Source organism: Scomber scombrus, chromosome 1 (assembly GCF_963691925.1).
Source record: "Scomber scombrus chromosome 1, fScoSco1.1, whole genome shotgun sequence".
In the NCBI taxonomy this organism is placed as follows: domain Eukaryota; kingdom Metazoa; phylum Chordata; class Actinopteri; order Scombriformes; family Scombridae; genus Scomber; species Scomber scombrus.
In genome coordinates, this window is record NC_084970.1 from 2731840 (window position 1) to 2758033 (window position 26194).

The 26194-nt window shown below is 39.4% G+C and overlaps 1 protein-coding gene across 1 annotated transcript in view; it reads right to left on the reverse strand.

The window, feature by feature from the left end:
• The window catches only part of adamts17 (ADAM metallopeptidase with thrombospondin type 1 motif, 17), a 119597-nt gene that overhangs the window by 84400 nt on the left and 9003 nt on the right, over nt 1–26194 (reverse strand). The window contains exon 3 of the mRNA XM_062419070.1: nt 17372–17543. Coding sequence (XP_062275054.1) covers nt 17372–17543 — 172 coding nt within the window. The remainder of the gene's footprint in view (nt 1–17371; nt 17544–26194) is intronic.

Below are 26194 nucleotides of genomic sequence, written 5' to 3' on the forward strand. Positions count from 1 at the left end.
CTAATTTGCTTGGGGAGGGTACACACAGTGTGCATGTACTATTTGCGCAGCCAATGGAGAGTTTATGTCCTGAGCCCGTGGTCATGAAAGTCCATTCATCTGTATGTGAAAAGATCTCATAGTGCCTATGATTGACCGGTATATCAGCACTCTTTCCACAGCTGTAGCACTTCCACATTTACAGGGTGATTTAATGGTTCAAATCTAAACACACATTTCAACAGCTACATAGACTGCTTCACTTTAGGATGTATACAGTGAGTAAAATAAAGAGACCAGGTGTAATATTACAAGTAGTCCAATATGTTATTAGAAGGTTTTACTGATATGAGAGCTGATACTGAAAACCAATATTTCTGGACTGAAGTCAAGACATAATAGGCTACTCAGCTTGCTTAGTTTATCCTGTCTCATGTAAACCACAGCACACTCTAAATTAAACTACTTAAACTCAGGATTAAAGATGTTAAAAACAATGGATATTAAAGGTGTAATGTCTAGTAATATATAGTAACGGTGTAAGAATATTAAATAAACCGGGAGACACATACAGTATACAGCAGAGATGAGTACATCCTCTCTTAAACATCACAAATTCACTGATATATCTTTACAAATAAGACATACAGCATTTAGGGTTTCTAATATGATGTAATGTTCTTTTCCTTAGGGCGTACTCACACTAGGCAATTGTACCGTGCCCAAGCACGTTTGCCCCCTAAAATCCAGATTATTTGGCTAGTGTGAGTGCAAGTGTACCGTGCTTGAGTACGGTACACTTCCCTGGTACGGTACGGTTGGAAGAGGCGTGCTTAGGCACGGTACACTTGCGCATGCGCACTAGAGATTAATATTTTTCCCGAAAATAAAACATTTTAAATTCCGGGAAAAGAAGCCAATTTTCCAGGAATCCTGGGAAATCGACGATTTAAAAAAAGGCAACACTAGCTGAGCCCTGGTCATTTCACAAGCAACACTCAATGCAACGTGGAGACATTATGCATATATGGGTTCCCAGTCCAACCATTTTTTGTGTATTATCATTATTAAGGCAAAAGAACTCAATTTATGTCCATGGACATTATAATGAAAAGGCTATAGGCTTAATATTAGTTTGCATCCAGCGTGCTGCGTGGACTTCATTACATCTGCTGCACCGCTGCTACCACAATTATGAAATGCAAGTTTATTATCTGACTGTGACCTTCATAAAAGTAATATTTTACTAATCTGCATTATATAAACTAACGAAATTCGTTAAAGTCATTTGGCGACTTCTAAGTCATTAAACTAAGTCTTACTTTTACTGGAGTAAAGAGTTGAATCAGGACGTCTGCTTTTACTAGTCTTTTTTATACAAGTATCTGTAGTACTGCATACTACACAGGCATGACTCAGAAGAACAAACTTGCACTTTTTAATCATAATGCGTTGTCTTAATTGATCGGCTATGTTGTGTTTTACCGGCGCACAGCACGCCAACACACACCTGTGCATGTTTTATGAGAGTAAACTGTACTGGGAGGACAGACACATTTTGTAACTTCCTGAAACACAGGCATTTTTTATATGCAAAACAGAAAACTTATTGCCAGAAAATAACTTTGGACAATTCTGCAAGCCCTGTATTACTATCAATCATTTTAAACATCCTGTCTTTATACTTTTTCTGCAGCATGGCTTAGGTTATTTACCGACCTGGCCCTTCTTTAAAACTGACAAATAACATATTATTAATGCTAGCATAATTGTGTAATAACATTAATTAATCATTTCATTTTCATTTCCATGCTCATGGGTCAATTGTGATCCCTTTTGATAGTCAGTCCTAATTATTTAGGTATCATGTATAATTATATAATAAAAAATGCTACTTAAATCATCATTTATCAATGATCAATTATTCAGTTGTTTCTCATCTTTTTTTTCTTCTTTTTTTTTTTTACACGAATACATTCATGATAATTGGTTAGGTAGGATAAGCAGTTTTAAAAAGCTATCAGAGATCTGAAGCCAGACATAAACTCAGTCTGAGCAAGCAGTTTTCTGGGTGATTTGTTTAGTGAAAATGTAATAAAAATATATTAAATTGGAAAAATTTAAACGTTTTAGTTTTAAAAATCAGATGCACTACACACCCGTCCACCAACCTAACTCCACACCCTTGCTTTCCACTCCACTGCATAAAGGGCACATTACTTCCTGCTCTGCAATACACAAATCATGTCCAATGCAGACATTCAGTATCAAAGTCCAATTTGAATGTAATTCCAGTGTATGCTCGGAGAACAGCATATTGTTGCATGATTTCAAGGACAGCAACTTTTCACATTATTGTAAATGTGGCCACTCTAAAGATATAACCATTCTAGTTTTTAGACATAGTCTGATCACAAAATGTATACCTTGTTGTCTTGAATAGCATTAGAGTTCACAACAGCTTGAAATGAAAACCTTCATTTGATGATTTTTTTTAGTAAAGCATATAACTCAGGTATTATATTGGTGCTGGTATTAAAAGCGTAACAGTACACAACCTCAATAACAATGTGACAGGATGTCTACTGCCATTACTATGGTATACTTAAAGTCAATACTCTATTGGTTACAACAATGAACTCTTGAAATACCTGATTTAGATTGAATTCAGGTCCTCCAGTGCATCAGTCTACTCATTTCTCTTCCTCCTCATCATTATTATTACTATTGACATTAAATCAGCTTGTCAAGACGGCTAAGAGGTTTTAACATTCCACCAAGAATTTAGCTAGCTGGGGGCTCCAGTGTCAATCTGGGACTGCTTACTGAAGAACTCAGCAGCCACCTCTTCAGAGGCCAAGTGCTTACTTGGAATGAGTTCTGTATTGTTTGGTCCATCTGGTGCCTGTTTAGTTTGTTTCCTGGAGTGTACATTGAGACGGATAGATGTTCTGTTCTCAGAGAAGCGCTGATAGGGCTGTGACAATCACACAAGAGTGAGGGTCTCCCTTAACACTGCATTATAGATTCACCTTCATAACCAAAAACCAAGAGGCCCCAGTGCATTAAAAGCCATAATAATCCATGTATTGTTGTTTACATAGTATATCAAAGTTTTGAATTTCACACTTGAGTCCCTCCATTCTGACAGACTGGAATAATTATATTATTTTAGTGCTTTGGCATTTCGTATTTCTTTTAAAAAAAGTCAAACTGCTTCTTGAAGAGTTATTATGTCTAGTTTCCAAATTATACTGGAAATGGAATAAGGTTATTAACATAACTCGAAAGCTTGTCATTGCTCCTAACAAAGTTGTTTGAGCTTGAGCATATTGGAGGGTCTGGGCAAAATATTAGCCACACCATTGCCACCAATTTAAAGTATACTCACTACTTTCCCTGAAATAAAAAGACAGAAAGAGAACCCTGGCCTCTGGTGTCAGTTATGCAGTTTGTACACCAATGATCCACCCTGACCATGTCCCTGCAAGTCAACTGAAGTATATAAATGTAGCAATTACTGACTATGAAAAACCTTTTCTTCTGAACATAATCCAGGCAGCAAGTATATTTGTCTTCACAAAATAATGAGAGGGCTATGATAGCTGACCACAGAAGGGTTTGGGCAAACCAGGTGACAAACCAAGGAGACAAATATTGAATAAAGGAGGAACCAGATAATACTACATTCCCTTAAGTGCACCACATGTAACCATTGTCAGATTACCACAGGCTGCAAGCAGACCACAGATATGTTATATGTTGCAGAACTTTTTCGAACTGCATTGAAATGAGACCATCAGCAGTGTTGGGTGTAATCACATTACATTTACCTACATTACAGCTACTAAACAAACAAATATGGCATTACGTGCGTTACATAAGTTCTTCAAATATTATGTATAAATTGGGCGGATAAAAAGATGATCAAAGGTTCTTTTCATGCATGCTTGCGGTACAACCGACCCTCTCATGCTAACACAAAGCTAATAGCTGATGGACCTACAGTGACGCTCAAACTGAGGGTATGCAGACCCCAACCAAGCAGCCAAAGCTTGTGCGTTGCTCGTTAATCTCCGTCTTTCAGAAACAAACTCAGCAAAGTAATGATAATAGTGAACGGACGGCTGTCATAAGACAGGAAAACTTTGCTGAGCAGTCTGGATCGGTGTTGTTGGGACGGAAATGCCATGTAGTGCGCCTGTGGAGAGTCTCTTCAGCCCAGCTGAGCCAGTCTTGTGCTGAAACAGGTTGTCTTTATATTATTTTGAGGCAATTATCATTTGTACAACATGGTGTTATGATGGTCAGACCTATATTATTTTATCTGTTGATATATTCATTTTACAACGAATGACATCACAGGCGTTGCTAAGGAGTAATGCAAAAATAATGTAACTAGTAGTGAAATTACTTTCCACAGGGAGTAATTAAGTAACGTATTACTTTATAAAAAAATAAAAAAATAAATTTAAAAAAACAAGTATTACATTTTTTGAGTAACTTCCCCAACACTGACCATCAGTACCACAGAAGTAGGATGTGGGTGATGGGAGCCTAGTTGTAAACAAAATTATGACTTATACTTCTATATGACTAGTCAGTCCTCCATGTTGTTTTGATGGTTCCATCCTATTTTGTCATGCCAAAAGATCCACTGCAGTGGTGAGAATTGAATCAACAAAACATTATTCTCCATAATAGCAGAAGCAGTGTTGGACATACCGTAAGTGATTCAATGATCTGGAAGGTAGGATTTACAGGTGTCAAAGAGCGAGTATATAATCCAAACCAAGGTGGTTATGGTCCGTGTAAGAGGAAACATTTAAATTTATTAAAAAGCCCTGGAAAAGCTTGTGGATAAATGGTAAATGGACTGTACTTCTATAGTACTTTTCTAGTCATTATGACCACTCAAAGCGCTTTCACATTACATGTCTCATTCACCCGTTCACACACATTCATACACTGATGACAGGAGCTACTGTAACACACAGGGTACCATCCCGCTCATGTGATGGAAGCTAACCAATCATACACATTCACACACCGTTGGCACAGCAACGGGAGCAATTTGGGGTTAAGTATCTTGCCCAAAGACATATCGACAGAATCGAACTGCAAACCTTCCAATTGGTGGATGACAACTCAGGCAGGATACAATCAGCAGTGTCGAGCAAATCAAAAACACTGCTCTCCCAGGGAAGCTAAAGCTTTGGTAATTTCAATTTGGACCATTGCCCCAAACCATGGCCAATTACCATCTACAAGCTCAAATGGCTGAAGCGACTGGTGAACAGGAAGTGAGTCCTCTCACTGCCAACCTCTAGCCCAGTGGAGGAATACAAATGTGCCAAAAAAAATGCTGGACATGACGCTGACAGAATCTCAACACTCAAACATAAGGGCTGTTGCTCCAACCCTAGTAACAGGTAAGAAATGGACCCCCGGCCGCAGCACTACCAGACATACAATCAATGACCAGACACCAGACACCAGAAACCCACACAGGCACAGGGAGAACATGCAAACTCCACACAGACAGGTCCCAGCAGGCCATAAATTCAGCGCCAACACTGTCGGCCTGTACAGGTTTCATGTTTTCACAAGCAGGAAGCAGTGATTGAAATATGTTTAGAATGCTAGAGGCTGAAATAAATGGTATTTTAGGATTACTATTTTCTTAGTTAGTAGATCATGAAGTCGGAAAACAGAATCGTGTCTTGTTTGTTTTTTCTTCAAACATTTAATCATATGGTAAGCAGCAATGTAAAAAATTCATTTATTTTTATTGCAATTTAAATGAAAAGCTACAAATGATTTAACTTCATGACATGAGAGAAAATTCTCCTGAAATCTAGCTGCATGGTTTTTCAGAGTAAAAACCATGAGAGAAACCCTTGTGATATGTCCCTCACAGTGTGTTTACTCAGGCCCATAGAGAAGTCAAGGTGCTCTGGACTTAGTCTCCAGCCATGAAGGAAGCAGCTGCCTGGGCTCCTCTCTTGCTTTAACTTCCTTTGAGCTTTTTCCGGTGACTGGGTGACAGTCTCAGATTCCATTCATGAAGCAGGAATTTCATTATTGGAGACAAGACAATCAGCTACCCCCGTAAGGACTATAATTAAAAAGTCTCCTAGTAATTTGAATGCGGATAAACTGGCATGGCTTAAAACATCATGGTGTACTTTACTGAAATGTGTGATAAGTGATGATATGTGGAATGACATCCTGCGATTACCCTCCAGAATTTCAATTTGCAACAGATATAAAGAATTACATTATAATATCCTACATAATATCTATATATCACCATATATTTATAGTAAATATACAGCAGGAGTTCCACCAAATTGTCCCAAATGTAAACGCGGGCACTAGGTTGCATTGCCTGTGGGAATGCAATACAATTCAGGTATTCTGGAGGGCAATATGTGCAAACATTAGTGTTGCAATAGGACCACAGGTGTCAGCAAATCCACTAGGGCTGCAGATTATTTGTGTAATCGATTATTCTATTGATTATTCTATCGATTATTTCATCGATTAATCGAGTAATCGAATAAATTATTTTGCCTTTTAAATAGCGAAAGTAAAGATGAGAAAAAGGACAAAAAAGACATGTCTCTGAAAATGAACAATCAAGTGAGTTTTACTCTTAAACTAAAACCACGTATTACATTTAACTTCAGTACCTTCTGAAACAAATAAATGAAAATAATAATGCAGTAAAGTCAAATGACTTTGAAACAAGACATATTTAAGATGTATAACTTAGACAAAGGTTATTTGGTCTGAATATTCAATAGTTTTAATCAAAACTAAACCCATTTATTGCATTTAACTTCAATACCCTCTGAAACAAAGACATGAACTTACTTACTTTTAGTGTGACTGATTTTAATTTTTGCATCATTAGGCTACCGTACTATTAAATGCACTAGATTGCCCCGCTCCTCCTACCTCAGGTTTTCAGTGTAGAGATCCTGAGATCAACCTCCCTGCTCCTCTCCTCATCTCCTGCTGCTGACTGGTAGAAACTGATAGTTCACTAACTAGAACAACAAGCTTACTGATCCACACGGTGACGTTAGAAAAAGAAGACATGACGGGCAAATAAACGATAGAAAATCGATCGGTGTGGGTGTATGTGTATGTGTGCGCGCGTGCCCCTGACTAGATGCCGCACACACTTTGTAGTTTTCACTCTCTAGTAGACTACTCCGCGACATAGCGAGTGACGCGATGTGCGTCAGTAATAACCATCCGTGTAAAACACAAGCAGAGCAGGTCAAATAAACGAGTGAAATGAATTAAACGAAGCTTTGATTCATGAAAAAATGCCTCGATCATTTTTTTGTAATCGTTTCAGCCCTACTTGGAAGTGTCCCCAATTTTCTTAAACAACATGAGGAAGTGATTCAATCACTCTTAATGCTGGCAAGGAAAGTAATCATGGTGAAATGGGTAGGAGATGGCCCTCCCTCTGTTCTTATATGGAAATCTCTGATATCCGAGGTCGTGACTCTCGAAAAATTGGGACATTACATCAATGGGAGGATTCATACTTTTCAGCAGAAATGCAAGAGACCATTGGAACATCTTGGAGTTAAATACAATTTGGAACTGAACTAACTGGGCACACGCTTGAAATGGGACATTACGGGAATCTGACCCATGTATGTGTTTCACTAGATTGACTTTCATATTGTTTGAGTGATGTGCTTCTCTCTTTTCACTTATGGACCAGTCTTGTAAACTTGCATAAATTGTAATTTTGTAATTAGATTTTTTTTGTATGCCTTTGGAAAATTGAATAAAAGTAAAATAAAATAAAATAAAAAAAGTCTCCTAGTTCAGTGGTCAGGAGCAGCAGGGGAAGACCAGATTGTATATTTTTTCCAATTAATATTTCTGTGAAGACGAAACTCAAACGTAGTGAAGACCATGCTTCATGTTACCTGGAAAGTTTAACTGAGCTAAAAAAAAAAAGTAATTCCTTAAAGCAATTCCTTTGAGGATTTAGTGTGTTCTACCCATTCTCTGATTCTCCATTACCTCAGCAGTAATCATCATCTGTGCCTCACACGGTTACAGTGCAGCCATGAGATCCTACATTCAACATGAACTGGGATATGGCCTTTAAATTCACATTGTCACATTTTCTGTCACCACTCATTAGTTCCCTTCTACTCATGAACCATTTTGTTAACCAGTCCAACCTACTCTTTGACCATTCCTTCGCCTTCTTTGCCCAACACACTGTTAACTTCTTCTCTGCTCTAGGTTTCTTTGTGGTTGCACTGATATGTTGGTTTTTTATTATATAAGAGCAGATATTGGCCCTCTATTGAAACCAAGCAAACGGGATGCACAACAGGGACTTAAAGTTCAATTTAATTCCTGATATTAGTTCCTTTGGTTCCAAAGTACCTGGAACTGCTGGTCAAAAAGGGTCTTCTGTTTCATTGACCCCTGATGTGTTTGAAGAACTACTACACATCTGTTGTCTCTACCCTGAGCTGATTCTGTGACATTTATTTCTACATGTTGTTGTGTTTGTGTTTTAATTTCATATTTTATAGAATGATATAGATTTCCAGAAGAGTTCTTTCATCCAAATAACAATTCATTTGTACCCCAAATGTTGCACAGCACCGCAAGTTTGTCAGTCTTTGGATTTCTCAACATGTTGAAGCCTTGTACATTCATGGAGAGTCTTGTTTTTTGTTTTTTTTTCATAACCAAACTTCGAAGAGCAAAAGTGTAAGGAATGGATTAAACAGTATCTGATCTACATTATTCAAGTAATGTTACATGTCACGTGACAGCTGTGGGGAATACTACATCAGTGAAACTGCAAAGACTGTGGACAAGAGACTGAATGAATACCAGAAACAGACATCAGAACACCAGACCTAAACAGCATTCACTGAGAAGAAGTCAAATGTCATCTACAAGTAGTCAGTGGGCAACCAGAGAGAGATCAAGGAGGACTTTAACATCTGACATCAGAGACTGTCTTTGAACTGAGACAAAAGTGACCATCTCCAGCTACATACATACATACAACCACCATTGCAGTGCATAAAGACACTGAGTAGTAAACTAAACATGACTTCATGGTGCGGATTCACCATGAAATAAAAGCTAATTAGTAATCCACTAACTCCATAGCAGCATTATGCTTCCTGTTTACATCGCCCAAAGCTTGATTCAAACACTGGTCAGAAAATATCAAAAAATATATAAAATATACAAATTCCACAACAATTAACATTTTCTTGATAGAACTATGGCTCAGAATGTTCCATCAACATGCAGGGTTGTTCCTGCCTATCTAACTTAAAGGCAGCTCATTGTGTTGGACATCAACAGCTTTACCTGAAGGTAACAGTGCAGCTGCTCTCCACCGCTGGAGGCATGATGTTAATAACACAGCGCAGCAGTTCCACTCCCCCTCAGTTTGTCATATTCATACAGGCAGGACACCATAAGATGCTTTCAAAAAAATTAATTCATTAATTCTTTTGACTATTTATCTTAATTGCCAGTTACATGTCATAATGCATTTCAGTGGTCTAAGGACACCAGTGAATGGTTTGGCACAGAGTATACTGGAAAAAGAATTCTGAATCAATTCTGAATCGAATAGGCACCTATGTATTGTTATAATATCATATACTAGTATACTATCACAGGCCTGTAAAATAAATATTGTCATTGATCAGTCTTTAGCTTTCATCTTTTTAGTTTTATCTTGGTATAAAATTTTAAATCTTTTTTTACACTTTTTCTGTTAAATCATGATTTTTTTACTTAAGCATAGGACATAATAAAAGGCAGACATCCCAACTGTCCCGGTAGTTCCGGGATTCTCCCGCATATTGATAGCGGCTCCCTGACGGCCGCAAATGAGATCCAATCTCCTGGACTCTGGAGCGAGCGAGCAAGAGTGCGCTGTAGAGAGTGACAGCGCGTGCGTGTGTGTGTGTTTGTGTGACTATCAATGCAGCGCGTGTGACTACGCACACATACTTAATGCTGCACAACGCATGTTCTCAAGCCTTTGCCACCTTTGTCTCAAAAAAATCCAGGGAAACCCATGAACATGGCTGCCTGGCTCCCTCTGTCCATTTATATAGAGATATTTAGTGCCACTAACTAACAAAATAACACAAATGACCTCATGATATTAAATAGTATAGAACTGATGTTATGATTTAGTGTATTTTAAGAGAATACAAGAACAATGCCGCCACTTTGTTTGCATGTGTACTACGTGGATCAAATGGTGAGGATGGTGATTTATGCTTATTAAGCATGATATCCTATAATGTTTATATTATATTTACCATTCTTTTGCATGTTTGTCATGTCAAGTGGAAAGATTAAAAACACAGTTGATATTTTATCTGTTTAATCTATTTCTGTTGATCCTATTGGATGAGCTACGCTGCAATCATAAACTGCTTTTGTTGACTTCTTTCTGAAAACAGGACCCATCCTTTCAAATACTGTTACAAGTTCAGATGGTACATTTGCCACTGTTGTGCTGTAAACTGGATCTGTGCTAGAATTAAATGCTTTACACGCAACTATAAGGAGTGTGGAACTTAGCAAGTTTCAAATGAGGCCAATGCTTGTTTTCCTGCCATAAAAGCTGTCCAAGAAACATGTATAGTATGACTGACATTGTAATTATGTCATGAGCAGCCTAGCTTAACTTGAAGATAACAACATATGCCATATCTGGTTTAGATATGTAATAAGCCTAAAAAGAGTGAAAACAAACCGGCTTCAAAAGGTTAAGTCCATTCTCTTGATATGAGAGGGATATTTTAGATATTTTATTTGCATGTACATGCCCTAAATACATATTTATGAAAGACCAAAGTGTAAGGTTAGCAGGTATAGCACACACACATACACACACTGCTCAGTCATTCTTCCTCCTCCTCCAGCCTCTTATGCAATATGACACAGTTACTTCTATCCAAGCAGACTGCACTGCTGCTGTACAAAGAATGCATGAGGGAGAGGGGGAACTAGAGAGGGAGGGAAGGAGAGAGAGAGATTGTCATGTTGTGAATTCCTCTGGATGTGGAGTTGATTCTTAATGGATATAAAGTCTGCCTCAGTATGCATCTCTCTCCAGAGACCATGTGGTTTTAGGGAGGAAATGGAAGCTTTGGTAAGGGGGGATGGGAGAGAAACGGAGAGGAGAGGAGAGGAGAGGAGAGGAGAGGAGAGGAGAGGAGAGGAGAGGAGAGGAGAGGAGAGGAGAGGAGAGGAGAGGAGAGGAGAGGAGAGGAACAGCAAAGGTACAGAGATGTCAGGCTAAGACCAGACAGACATGAGTGCAGAGGAAAAAAATGTCTAAATCTGGCACTTCCCTTCATCCATTTCACCTCAGGACACCATGTGCATACATACACACATACATACAATTTATGCACAAAATGATCCCATAGTACTTAAAATACATCTACACTACACGTCTTATTGATTTTCAGAATGGCAAGTTATGGAAGTTTCTATAATGTCATCAAGTATCTTTATTGAGCATTTGCTACCTGTGTTCACGTTAATTAACAGGAAAGGTTTTATCACCAACACTGTTCTCTATTAAAAGGTTTTGTATGTAGGAATCGGAAATTCCTTCTCATTAGCAACACCTGTAGCCGTTAAGCTTGTACGCTTGCATGCAGGCTCGTAGCACAAACACACATACAGAGGCTCCTGTTATGCTGTGGCTGCTGACTGGTGAGAGCGAAGCTGCACCACCCAACCTGCAAAAATATGCATTGATTAACCGCCCGAACCTGAACCGACCCACAAACTGCCAACTTTGTTCCCCGTGCTGTAGCCGGGAAACAACAAGATTTGGCCAGGAAGCAACACACTGTGGCTGGGAAACAATGCACTGTGACTGAGGAGCAACATGCTGCCATTTTGTTTGAAACTTTGAACTAACAACAGAAAAAACTAAAGGAGTAAGTCCTGTTCTGCTTTTGCTCGGGAACTTGTTTTCTGCTCCTTTGTTGAGGAAGTAATGTATGTGTGATCGGGAGTGGGCAATCCATCCCAGGTAATTCAATAGAAACAAGTCTACAGGCTGTTACAGGCAAACAAGACAGTCAAAAGGTCTCATTTTTTAAGTTTAAAAGATTAATATTTATCAGTTGCTTCACAATTCTACATATAGAACCTTAAATGACTTAAATTTGGATTCATTTAAAGTATAGATTAAAGTAGATAATATGTCAACCACAGGTAACTGATGGTAGCCTAGTTTGTAGCTGGGTAAAATCAGGGCTCTGGGTAAAACTCACCATGATCGCCACCGCTGACGATTATGTTACCCAACCTTTGGAAGGCTGTGCAATGACAAACAACTGCATTTCCTTCTGCTGTCTGTCTCCTGTGCTACGCTCCATGTGTGTGGGGATGGGCTAAGCCCCATCCTCAAGTGAAACACAAAACAAAGGAGAGGAGGGAAACTAACACAAACATCAAAGACAACAAGATGCAGAGAAATGGAATGAGTGCACATCATTTACATGAATAATATGAATAAACAAATTTTGTTTGTTTCAGGAGGGGCGAGAGATTCAGAAGGCGGAGTGAGCTGAAGAGGCAAATACTGAGCGTACAGTTGTGACATCACAACCTTACAGAAGTCAAAACGGCTCACAGTTTCTGAATATGGGCTGTATGTATTTCATTTGTCCATGGGTTAGGGTTAGCATTCTGATACTTTCACAGTACTTCCATCACAACTAGGCCTGATTTACAATCAAAATAGATTTTTCTACAATATAGGACCTTTAAGAACATAATGTCTGATGAAAAATATTGTGGAGCTTTATGTGAAGAAGAATTCATCCAAATGTCAATGATCTATGTGTGTACAGGCATGTTGAAGTAGATTACCATCAGCTACAGGCAGGTTTAGTGTCTCCCTCAGGAGAAAAGATACTGTTTACTGTGTGATTTAGACTGAAAACAAAGTCCATGTTATGTTTTATTGCTCATTATATGATGACTCAAGGGCTACACAAATATGGAAAATGTCATGTATTATTTCTTTGCAATGTAATGTAATACATTTTGTTCTTGTCTGTTTGACAAATGTTTAACTGCTGCAACTGTGTCTCTGGAGCAGGAAGACCCCACCCTCCCATGAAACACTTTGCTTTCATTACTCTCAAATTGTCTGAGGGCCACCCAAAGGTATTGATGAATGTCAGATATCTTTGATAGAATTAAAAATAGTTCACTATGATTCCATTTGCTAGAAATGATCTAATTAAGGCTGTACAAATGTCTGCAAGTCATTCAACATCAGCAGGCATCCTACCATCCAGCAGAATGGGAATGAAAAACCCTGTTGAACCTCAGTACAATGGCTGAAAACAAACTGTAAACTGTAGGCCAAAACACATAGCCCTACAGGTTTTCCTTTTTTTTTTTTTCTAAAGAGGAGGTTTCAATCTTTGCGCATGTCCCAGTTATGAACATATGGAAAGAATTTATTTACACAGGTTGTCAAAAGAGCTAGTGGTCTTTAGCTTGGGTGGTGTTAAGTAACTTTGGGGGTGCAGCTCAGTTCTCAAGGTCAAGCTGCTCTGGTTAATGACTGTGCACGTGGTGAATGAGCAGAAAGTCTGCCAGCAAACAGAATGATACCACAGTACAGAGTCACCAGTTCTGCTGCTGGACAGGTTGTCCCCTCATGAAATGCACAAAAGAGAGGTTTAACAGGGATTTATCATTTCTCCTTGATAATCCATTTTGCTATCCAGACATTGAAAATGATCCAGCAGAATTATTGACACTGCTGGTTTGTATGGGTTAACAGTTAGCCTTGGACATCCTGTCATACTGCTTTCAATGTTTACCCTCTGGTGCAGTTCCAGGGAAGGTTGTGGTCTCCTTTAGGCCCACTGGACAGTGTACAACCAGCTCACTCAGCAGATTTAGCTCTCCCAGGCAGTATTTCTCATAGCAAAAGTCTTTGTTATGAACGTCCAAGAGAAACTGACAATCACAAGCTGTTTTCTCATAGACTCCAGCATCAGGTCCAGACATTTTCCAGAGTTGCCCTTTCACACATGTAGCGCACAATGAAAATACATTGGTTTAGGTGACAGGTGGCACCTGGGTACAGTGTGAGGGAGGCAAGAGATGCAATGTGACATGATGCAAACACTATAATGAAGTTGTAATTTGGCTTTTTTAAGCTTTTCACCAGACATAAACTGGCTATTATTTTACAAGAAAGGAAGTCAGGAAGACAGGAAGTCCCATTGGCACTAGCTTCACAGTAGAGTGTACAGGCCCAGTCAAAACAATGCAGTTTCACTGGCCTACTGTATATATCCAGCGCAAGCCATATAATAGAAACATCATCAGCATGCCCATTCGCTTGCTGTGAATTCTCTGGAAAATGACCTGCTATAGTCACATGTGGGCTCAATTGCACATTACATGCACTTTGTACTAGAGGTCGACCGATACAGATTTTTTATGGGCGATACCGATTTTTTTGACATCAACCTTAACCGATGGCCGATATGTGCTGCTGATTTTTTTGAGCTGATATTTGGAGCCGATATTTGCTTTTTCTCGCTCCAGACGAGGAGCAGCGCTTACACACACACTGCTGTGGTGGTTGCTCCGTCCTGCTCTCAGTCATAGTGAGAGAGTGAGAGTGAGAGTGAGAATGAGAGAGAGAGAGAGAGAGAGAGAGAGAGAGAGAGAGAGAGAGAGAGAGAGAGAGAGAGAGAGAGAGTGAGAGTGAGAGTGAGAGTGAGAGTGAGAGTGAGAGAGAGAGAGAGAGAGAGAGAGAGAGAGAGAGAGAGAGAGTGAGAGTGAGAGAGAGAGAGAGAGACAGAGAGAGACAGAGAGAGACACATACACACACACACACACACACACACAGACCGCTGTGATGGCTGCTCCGTCCTGCTCTCCGTCAAAGTGAAAACTTACCGTTCTCTCAAGGGGCTCTGGGAGCTGTGTTGTTGGCAGGCTTCCAAAACTTCCAGCTGTGCGCTGCCAGCCAGGGAGGGGCAATGCATGCGCTGCATGTGCTCTCCAGCGCCCCCAACAACACAGGGCTGCCTATAGGAGCGCCTGTCTGTAACTCGCGCATCGGCCAATGCAGATACCAGTAAAAGAACGCAAATATCGGCCCGATATATCGGCCGGCCGATGTATCGGTCGACCCTTACTTTGTACTAAGGAGCTGGAAGGCTAAAGTCCACTTAACGTCTAGTTCGACTGATTTGGACATTTGCATTCACACATACAGCTTTTTCGGTAATGTCAGGAAATGTTCAAGGTTGCAGTGCACGTGTACTTTTAAATGGTAAAAAGCAAGTCAGAGCCAGTGCAGAAGCTTGTTAGCACTAGTGCTAGCTCAGCTGGTCATGAGACCCTGTAGTGGTCCATCAAGAGTAACCTGAAGTGATGCTGCTGAAAAGCGCACATCTGTAGCTTTTTTGGTGGACAGCATGAGATAGCAGGAGCATGTTGGGTGGATCTTCTTAAAAAATATGGCCGGTTTGTATAGAGTAGATATAGAGTTCCAACCAAAAAGTGGTGGCAACAATGTTCTGTGTGCATTTACCCCTGTATTAACGCATCTTTCTTGATGCGAATATGATTTCCAGATACAGATCAATGTTAACACCAGGTGGAAATGGGGTCAATGCAAACCAATGACATGACAGCTGTGCCACAGAGAAGAGTCTGAATCAGGTATTTACTGAGAGGTTACTACAGCAAGCAGCCCTGCAGTAAACACTTTTAATTCAGGTTTCTAGCTGTGCGATGTGGTTCTTTGGCTTCACTGAATGGTTCTGTCTCCAGAATAGTTCAACAGAGAAATGTTTGGACAACTAAAACTTCAATCTGCAACTATTTAAACTTTTCCATGACAATTTCCAGAGCTGGTCTGTAATACTTTTCACTGGATCTTGTGGTCAGTTATGTTCCACACTACAAAAACTGCCACAGTTCAAGAGAAGGGAGACCCACTTTGCTCTGCCTTAACAAAAAAAAAACCTTATTATGAATTTCTATAAAACTACAAAAATCTATGAGCTTGGCAAAGAGATGCTACGGGTTAGGAAAATATGCACATTATGAACGTAAAAGAGCAGAGAGTGGGGTTTACTCTGTGTTTGACAGTGTTAACAGCAAGAGACTCAGCAGGTTCCAACAAGAATTTACCAGAAAGGAGATACACATTAAATAAGGAAACATCTGTATTCCACACAGCCTCTCTTACAACACACCAGAGCTGAATTAACATCAAAGGGTGACAGATAGCAGTAAATGCTGCTGTGAAACCTATGATTTATTAGCAATGCTTCCCTGGGATGTTCAACTGGCCCATTTCAGCCGGGAGGGTGGAGAAGCAGACAGTAGGTCATTCACACAGTTCACTGTGAGCACATCACTTCAGAGAGATTTGGAAGATTTTTCAGGGTTTTTGAGGTGAGCGTTAGGAACATTCCCTAGATTCTTTAAAAAAAAAAAAAAATTTAAACACCGCAGTTTCATCCACTGTAATTTGACCCACATGTATGAAACAATTTCTCTGCCAGAAAGACTCAAGCATAAAAATCCTATTTGTACTTGCAAAGTACTACTTTCAAAACTGTGAGAACCATTTTCGGGAGTGTAACAAGATAGACATGTTCAACAACATGTCCACAAGTTCAACAAGGTGTTGGCTGATCAGTTTAAAACACTGCAACAAGCACATCTGCACTGAAGCAGATGAATGTAAGAACTTTTTTGGAGGTGTAACTCAGACAAACAAACTATTCCTTAATGCAAAGAATAACTAAGCACAAGAACAGTAAGAACAGTAGTTTTCCTACCAAATAAGTTTGTCTAACCTGGATGTTTGTTTCCAACTTGTCTGATCATCTGACTGCTCGTGTTTCTTGATCTGTCTGACTTCTATCAATGATGTCACAGAATTCCCCAATCTCAGCTATTAGCTTAGTGAGCACAATGCTATTACTGAACAATCTTTTGCTCTTCAATTATTGACACACACTTGCCTATTCCTTTGCTTATATATTAATACAAACAAAAGTCAACTGCCTGTGAATTGCGTGGACTAAAAGCAAAGCCTGAGAGGAAACATAGCTGCAACTGAAAACAGCAACAGGATCAGGGACTGTATCTTTGAACACTCATACTTCATTCTAACTTCCAAATTATTTGTACATTTTGAAAAGTAGGATTGTGCATCTCATTCATTTTATGCAAGGTAGTAAACATCTCATTGTAATTGGCATCAGCAAAACTCATTGTGACCATAATGCCATGCCCTATGCCATCCAGTCTTGTCCCCCGTACCACTCACCTTGTACAGTCCCACAGTAGTTGGACTGGTCAGCTTCTGGAGCAGAGCCGGTCTTGGCAGAGCGTCGGTGCCGCAGCAGCCGGTGTTTGTGTCCGGAAAACGACTGCGATGGATCATTTTCAACCAGCGGCTCGATGAACATGCTGTCCTCCCCGATCAGGACAAGCCCACTCTGTGCACCAAACAGAGAAATAGAGGATGAAACTAAAGATCTCAAAAGGTAGAATGGCTAACATTTTGTCATTTTAATAGTTATGAGAGTAGCATTTTTTATGTTGTGCAACGTGATGCATTTGCACTGTGCAAGCACAAGCACAACATCATCAAAACACAGTTAGAATTAGAGTGTAATTAGTAAGTGTCTGGTAGGCTTTTTGCTACAAACATGCTCCTGACATGTTGATGTTAGGGCTGCAGCTATCGATTCTTTTAGTAATCGATTATTCTATTTAGTATTTCATCAATTAATCAGGTAATCGATTAAATTATTTTTCCTTATTAAATAGCAGTAGTAAAAATGAGAAAAAGGACAAAAAACACGTCTCTGAAAATGAACAATCAATTGGGTTTTATTCCTGGACATTCCTTTTTAAAATCAAAACTAAACTCATTAATTGCATTTAACTTCAGTACCTTCTGAAACAAATAAATGAAAATAATAATGCAGTAAAGTCAAATGACTTGGAAACAAGACATATTTAAGATTAATAACTTAGACAAAGGCTATTTGGCCTGAACATTCAAAATATCTCATACCCCGATATAGGTAATTACACACCCCGATAACGATATATATCCAAATATAGTACATTTTAATTGAATAAATAGTTGGCCCATGCCCCCACAACCACCACCCCTTGTCTTTATCTGTGACTACCTCTGTAGCATTCCTGCCTTAAGCAGATTCTCCTGAGAACAAAGGAGAGCTGCGCGACCATAAATGACAGCAAAATGCAGCAGAGACTCTGCTTCTCTGGTACATCTCAAGTCTCTTAGTTGATGTTTCCTCGCTACTCGCCTGAACCAGAAATTGTGCAAAACGCCATTTTGACGGCCGCCCCAATTCTTTTCAAAGAGCGAGGAGGGACGACTGAGGAGCTATGAGCAAGGAAACACGAGTGCAGCCTCTACGGAACTCTTTTACCGGCCGACACGCCCTCTTATTCATTGATTGGCGACCGCAGCTAATCATATGAGACATTCATACGTCTCTGTGCAGGACACTGCAGAAATGCAGGTTTGTATCCATGTGCAGGTGTTTGTCAAACAGGTATTATAATATATAATATAACAGGTTGCAAAGAGAAAACACTGCTGATCTGTCAGTGATAACTGTTTACTTTTATTAGCATTAGTGCGGTTCATATGTGTGCAGATACAGATACAGGTACTAAGATACAGGGACTAAGACACAAGGAAACATGAGTGCAATTTAACTTTACTTGGGATGCACCCTCTTTCTCAGCGGGGGCAGGGCTGAGCCCTCTGTGTGTACAGCAGAGAAACAGACAAAGGTGGAGAGTTGGAGAATTGTCTACAATTTAACTAACTCCTTATGAAGAAGAGCGGCCCAATCCCAAACCAATCCCTACCCACTACCACTTCACTAGGAAGAGTAACTCCAAATCAAGTAACACTCACAGCTGTGGAGGGCACTTCTAATGAAGGGAAAGGGTATAAATGGAGAGCCAAATTATGGGATGCCCTTGCCATGCTACCGAAACAAGGAAGCAGCCATCACCATGGTGACGGATAGACACCGTGCTTGCACAGCTGTTGTGCTATTTCACACTATGCAGCCTGATGAGCTGCCTTGTCTTTTCCCATGTGTATTTTGATGCAGGCCGTGCATGCATACAGGCATTTGTGAGTTTGTTACAAGTCAAGCAACCTCAGAGAAAAAGTGATATTTTCCTGACTTTTGTGTTATCTTTTCCCACCACACATTGTGAAATTTTGTTTGAGATGTGAAGTTAGTGTGTAGAAAAAACAGGTGTGTGCTCTTGATCTAATGAATTCTGACAAAGTAGAAAACGGAACTCTTATATTTGTGTGTTGTTTCTTCCATTCTCCTGTTGCATACGCACTTCCTGTTAGGATGATCGTAAACCTGCACTGTTGCAGGCTCGTGATTTGAGGGTTTCACAGTCCACTTGCACTCCATGCTAATTAGATGGGGACAGCACTTAATATGATGAACCTCCACATGAACGCGCAAACGAAGGGAGTGGATAGGGCAAGGTATATGGGGCCGATTTGGGATTGGGCCAGTATGTCACTGCCCAATTAGCATCACCGCCCAATTTGCACCGAGGAACACACTAATTTCACCTATATTGAAAGAACTTCTGTTCAAAATGTTAAACAATGTTTAATCAGCCACTGAGACTCTACAGAGAAGATTCCATATTGAAGTTGATCCCTGTGTATTTTTTTATTTGAGTCTGAAACTATTGAGCATTTAGTTTTTTCTTGTTCAGTCACAGGACAATTATCACTACGGGTATATATCACAATCATAATCATATTTATAAAAGTAAATGGAGACAGACATATTTGAATATGTGAGACTGTTTTGTATCATGTGTTTTAAAGGGAAGTGGAATAGCTATGCAAATGTGGCTAAATTCTCCATAGGAACTTTTTTAATTAAACTTTTCAATAAATAAATTAAACTGTAAAAAAAATTATTTTTTCGTACCACTCTTGTTTAAATAAGGTTTTCCATTTAATTGTAATGGTTTTATTATTCCACAAGATGGAGCCATGTGTCGTGCGGTGCAAATCGGGCAGTGACAAACTCAAGTCTAATGTGGTTTGTCCAAGTGGAGTTGCCGTACATAGTTTTCCAAGATGACAGACCTCCTCGTGCATGTGTAGTGCAAATCGGGCAGAGAGAGTAATTTAACAATGTTATCCACATGAAAGATGGAGAGACTCCAAATAAAAAATACTGCCCTGAAGAGTTTGATTTGCGTCACAATATAAATGGTCGAGCAAAATATCAAACAGTAGACGTTTTTCTCGCTTCACATGATATCTATTGTCATATTGCATATCCCTAATCCATAGTGTATCAAACACAACAACCTTCTGCATTAGATTTTTGTCTTCCATCCATGAATCAGGTGAAGGCAGACACATGGACACATGGAGCCCCATCCTGTGCTCGGCGCACAGTGGATGGCTGGCGTGACGCATGCTGAGTTTACCTGTTACTACATGACTGAAGACGATTTTAAAGAGAACTAAAACTGTAATTAAAATATAAACAAATAAAAACAAAACACCACAATGTCTGTGTGGTGTGCAGCTGCATGCACAGTGACCTGACGGAGGAGACGTGAAAATATGCAGCACAGAGTGAGTTGTTGGTGTTTTTGTGGAGAATGGATCTCAGAACAACGTCTGCTTCTGGAGGAAAGACGCTCCGCTTCCACTTAATGATTTTATCAACAAGAAAATCATCTGAACATCTGTAGTTAAAACATCTGTATTAATCTGTTAATGAATGTGGGTGATTCTTACAGAGTCTGTTATCCTCCGCTGGTTATACTGTAGGACTGATATGTTGATAAATCTAAAGCCTCTGAGATGCTGCACAGAGCACAGTGCCATTACACACAGCTGTTCACTGTTTATTAAATCAGCTGATGACACCAGGCTGCTGCAGTATCACCAAACACACCTCATCAGACAGGTCAGTTATAACTTTCTTTTCAGCCAAAGTAACTCATGTTTTATTCTTGAAAAACATTGCTTGACAAATGCACCGTTATAATAGCAATCCGCCAAAGTGACAGCGCTCCTGGCTTTTAAAGGAAATGGGAGATGACACTCTGATTGGTTTACCGCGTGTTACACCCAAAACACATCTATGATTAATGAGGGGACTTAAGTTTTTCTTTTTAAGACCATTTTCCGCTGTTAAAATTGCAAAAGTGGATTTGGACACGCCCAAAGGCACTTGCACCACGCACTTCACGCCATGCGCTATAGATTGTTAATATGGGGCCCATGGTCTGCTATATCTGACACGCCTATGAAAACCACTTCACAGCACCTTAACATGCCTTCCCTTCTGTTTTCTGAGACAAAAGCTGGTTGTTATGGAAACCTCCAGTCATCTTTTGTTGAAGACTATAACCATGACCAGAGATTAAGTAAAAAATATCAACAGAGGCAGTGGGTTGACATTCACAAAAAATCAATTTTGAAACCATTTTTGGATGTTTACTGAGCAAAAACAGACAGACTGGCAGATAGATAAAAAAGGCACAGACTGACTGGATGTGGATGAACACTTACTTAGACACACTACCTCTGGCAACAAAATACAGACATTTCTGAAGAATGATATACACAGATAGGATTACTGTAACTGTCATAATAATGGTTGTCCAAAATTCTATGTAAATTGCTGAATTATTAAAAGAATAAAACATTTTAGAGCACACAGTAAACTGTTTGATGACTGCCAGCGACTCCAGAATGCCACCACCACAAATATCACCTATCTTGATGGCTGTAGACTTTCTAATGAGCTTAGAGGAAGGACAGTTCCATGGACATGGCGACTACACAATCTAAAAAGATTTCCACACTGTCCTATTGGATCCTGCAACCTTCCACCTGCTTCAGTAGTAAGAAGTAATGATCAGAGGCTAGACACACAAAAAATCTCACTGCTGAACCTCTCTAAATGTTCTTCATAGCAGCACAATGATACCCAAAACCTTCGATCATATGTGTCCAGAGATACTACTTGTAATACTGGCCTGCCTGTGGAGTCAACTCATCCTAGACCAGAGAGAGAGAGAGAGAGATACCTTGCCTCTGACCAGTGGACTGCACATGAAATCAAACTGGCAAAAGAAAGCATCCATATTCACCTGCTGGGCTGGTGAATATTGATATATGAATATGGGATCTTCCCTGGTGCAACATGTAGCAGTCACTGCTGGCAGGACCTTTTGCTATTCTTAATGTAAGCTGTGAAGCATACATTAAGGATATTAAAAACTGTGCTACTGAGCTACTGGAAAAATACCACTCTGCTTCTGCTGTTACACGAAGACACCCAAAGTGACAGAACTACATAAAATTGTAACATAACACAGATAAGTTCTGATCTCCTTCGGACGTCAGAACTTATCAAGAAACTTCATTCCCCTTTTACAGTATACCATCAGATTGGAGTCATACAGACCACCGTCATTAATTAAAAGACACTACACCAGCCATAAAGCATAGAGACATTGCATATTCCTTTTCTCCCTCTGTGTGTGTTGAAACAACACCAGTTGAAAGAGAAATGTGTGAAGGAAATGACGGTGTTAAAACTTATACATAGATACCTTGGTCAATAGTATGGTTTTAAACACAATATCAATTACTTATATCAACATCAATTACTTAAAGAAAACTTTCATTATTGTATTTATTACAGCCATCACAGATAAATGGGTATTTGAAGAACTGTCATTATACTTTCTCCTTTCATAAACATGAATGTTAACTTAATTAAAGTATTACATTGATGTCATGTTTACATTATGATGATAATCAATTATCTATCATAGAATAAGTGAAATAACAATGTGTTATGCTTGATCATATTAATTCTTTACAGGTTTTAATGAATGGCAGCTTGATGAATCAAGTTGATGTCATATCAATGCCAGAATGCCTGTGTTCATTGTTACTGATAGTATGCATTTTATAATCAGGATCAAATAATGAAGGAATGATGATGATTGATGATGATGATGAAAATTTTGCGGTAAAAAGAAAAAATTGATGACAAATTGAAGAGACGGATAATACGAATGGTAACCAAAGAGCCCAGAACCACCTCCAAAGAATTTAAAGGTGAACTCCAAGGTCAAGGTACATCAGTGTCAGATCTCACCATCCATCATTGTTTGAGCCAAAGTGGACTTCATGGGAGATGACCAAGGAGGACACCACTGTTGAAAGCAAATCATAAAAAAGCGAGACTGGAATTTGCCACAATGCATATTGACAAGCCACAAAGCTTCTGGGAGAATGTCCTTTGGACAGATGAGACAAAACTGGAGCTTTTTGGCAAGGCACATCAGCTCTATGTTCACAGACACAAAAATGAAGCATACCAAGAAAAGAACACTGTCCCTACTGTGAAACATGGAGGAGGCTCGGTTATGTTCTGGGGCTGCTTTGCTGCATCTGGCACAGGGTGTCTTGGATCTGTGCAGGGTACAATGAAATCTCAAGACTATCAAGGCATTCTGGAGGGAAATGTGCTGCCTAGTGTCCGAAAGCTTGGTCTCAGTCGCAGTTCATGGGTCTTCCAACAGGATAATGACCTAAAACACACAGCTAAAAACACCCAAGAATGGCTAAAAGCAAGACATTGGACTATTCTGAAGTGGCCTTCTATGAGCCTGGATCTAAATCCTCGGTCCCACATCTGTGGAAGGAGCTGAAACATGCAGTCTTGAGAAGGCACCCTTCAAACCTGAGACTGGAGCAGTTTGCTCATGAGGAGTGGGCCAAAATACCTGTTGACATGTGCAGAAGTCTCATTGACAGTTACAGAAATCGTTCGATCGTTCGAGGGTATTATTTATTATTACTTTTGTCAGTTTCAAGTTATTTGCACTGTCATGAGCCATGCTCATACGAGGAAATATAGAGTTTCTCCCATCTATGGCTGATACTGCTTATAAAAGGATGGGCTGAGAGTGGACTGATAATTAATAATCAACTATTTGATGGGCATATATTTAAATCGTTCTCGCAACTGCAAGGCCCTCGAGTGACTTATATAGATATTTACAAATTAAACACTATATCACAAATCACTCAGACTGGGAAATTATTAAAAGAGAACCAACCAATATCGAGACCCCCTTTATACATATATTTGAGCAACTTACATCAACAAAAAAACATCTCATATCTACAAAAACTTAATGATGGACACAACTGATGACACTTTACATATTAAAAGGACAGTGGGAGTTGGAACTTAACACGATTATAGAAGATGACACATGGGAAGATTTATGTTCTGCATGCCACAAGGGGGTGGGGAGCCAGATTTGAAAAGAATTTGACTGGAAGGTGAAAATGAGGTTCTTTAGGACACCGCTAGTGACCTGTGTTAAAAACAACTTGACAAAGAAATGTTGGAGAAACTGTGGTATGGTTGTGGTTCATACTCATATTTTTTGGGACTGCCCCAAAATACAGACATTTTGGAAAGGTATAAAAGAAGAAATGGAGAAAAATCATGAGAACTGACATCCCCCTGGATCCACTACTATTCTTATTGGACAAAGCACCTGAACACTGCTTTACCATGGACCAGCGCTATCTAATGCATATATTGTTGATGGCGGCAAGAAAAATGATTACTATTAACTGGATGAAGCCTAATCCTCCTGCCAAAGCACAATGGATACAAAAAAAATCAGACATATCTACCTGATGGAACATATGACTGCCCAGCTACAGCTAAAAGTGCCTATATTTATGAGGAGATGGACACCTACAGTATTACTCTATACCTTGAATAGGATTTTCATCCTCTATGTGTTAATATTTATGAATGGCAATAAAGTTGGGCACAAAGCAGAATTTTAGAAAGTGAGAGGAAAACTTGAAATGAATCTACAGGTGACCACCACACTTTTGTGGTTGTTGTCATTGCTATCCACTCCTGAGTCTTGATACAAACTGAAACATTTTAAGTAGTTCAAAAGAAAATGTGCTTCAGCACTTCAGATTGCATGCTTCTGGGGAGTCAGCACTATCAGGACTGTTCTCTTCTTCTTGCTCCACATCTTGTAAGTCTAATGAAATCAAGTTAATTTGATTTATATAGAACAAAATCATAACAGAAGTTATCTCAGGGCACTTTTCAAGACTACTCTTCACCATACCCAACATTCCACCATAAGCAAGCACATGGTGACAGTGGCAATGAAACTCCTTTACATCTCAGGCCTAAAAAGTCTAAAAGCTCCCCTCGTGGGCCCTATAGGTCATAGTTCTTACAATGCGATCCTAAAAACATGACACACTGAATTTGTTACTATTCGGTAGGATAGGTTATGACTTACTTCAAGTGAAATATGAATCCCAAGTGTTGGTGCAGATTATTATTATTTTATTGAAATATTATTTTATTATCTTACTTTGAAAAAACTATGCTAAAGCTGTGTATGGAAATCTTTGAGGCTTGAGTAAACCGTCTACATCCAGGGCTCTACACTGTGTCTATTTCACTTGCATTTGCCCCTAAAAATAGCCATGTGTGAAATGGAAAAAATATTTATGAGCACAGTGTGTGAGTAAAGATTACAACCTACTATAACCCCCCCACCCACTGCTAATCAGTCAAAAACTACTATTTAATAGGCAGATAATATAGAATCTTTATTAACGGTACTTTTGTTTCTTTTCGTTTCACAGAAAAGAAATGCTGCCAAGAAAAAACATCTGTATCGTCAGTTTGTCCCTCTCACAAAGAGCTGCTGGTAGCATTAACCTGATAAGAGACAGCAGAGAGGCCACATCATGCTAATAAACCAAATATGTATTCATTTTCTGTGGCAGTAAACACAACATAATATGGACCAATAACTAACCTTAGTCTGCTATTATCAGAGATTTACAAGATATTCAGGGATAACGACGCTAACATTAACATTATAAACAGCATAGCTGTACACACACACACACACACACACACCAGACAGCCTCTTGGTGATGAGCTGCTAATATTAGCTCAAAACTGGCACCACACAGAAACGTTTACAAAAGGGCCACAAATGT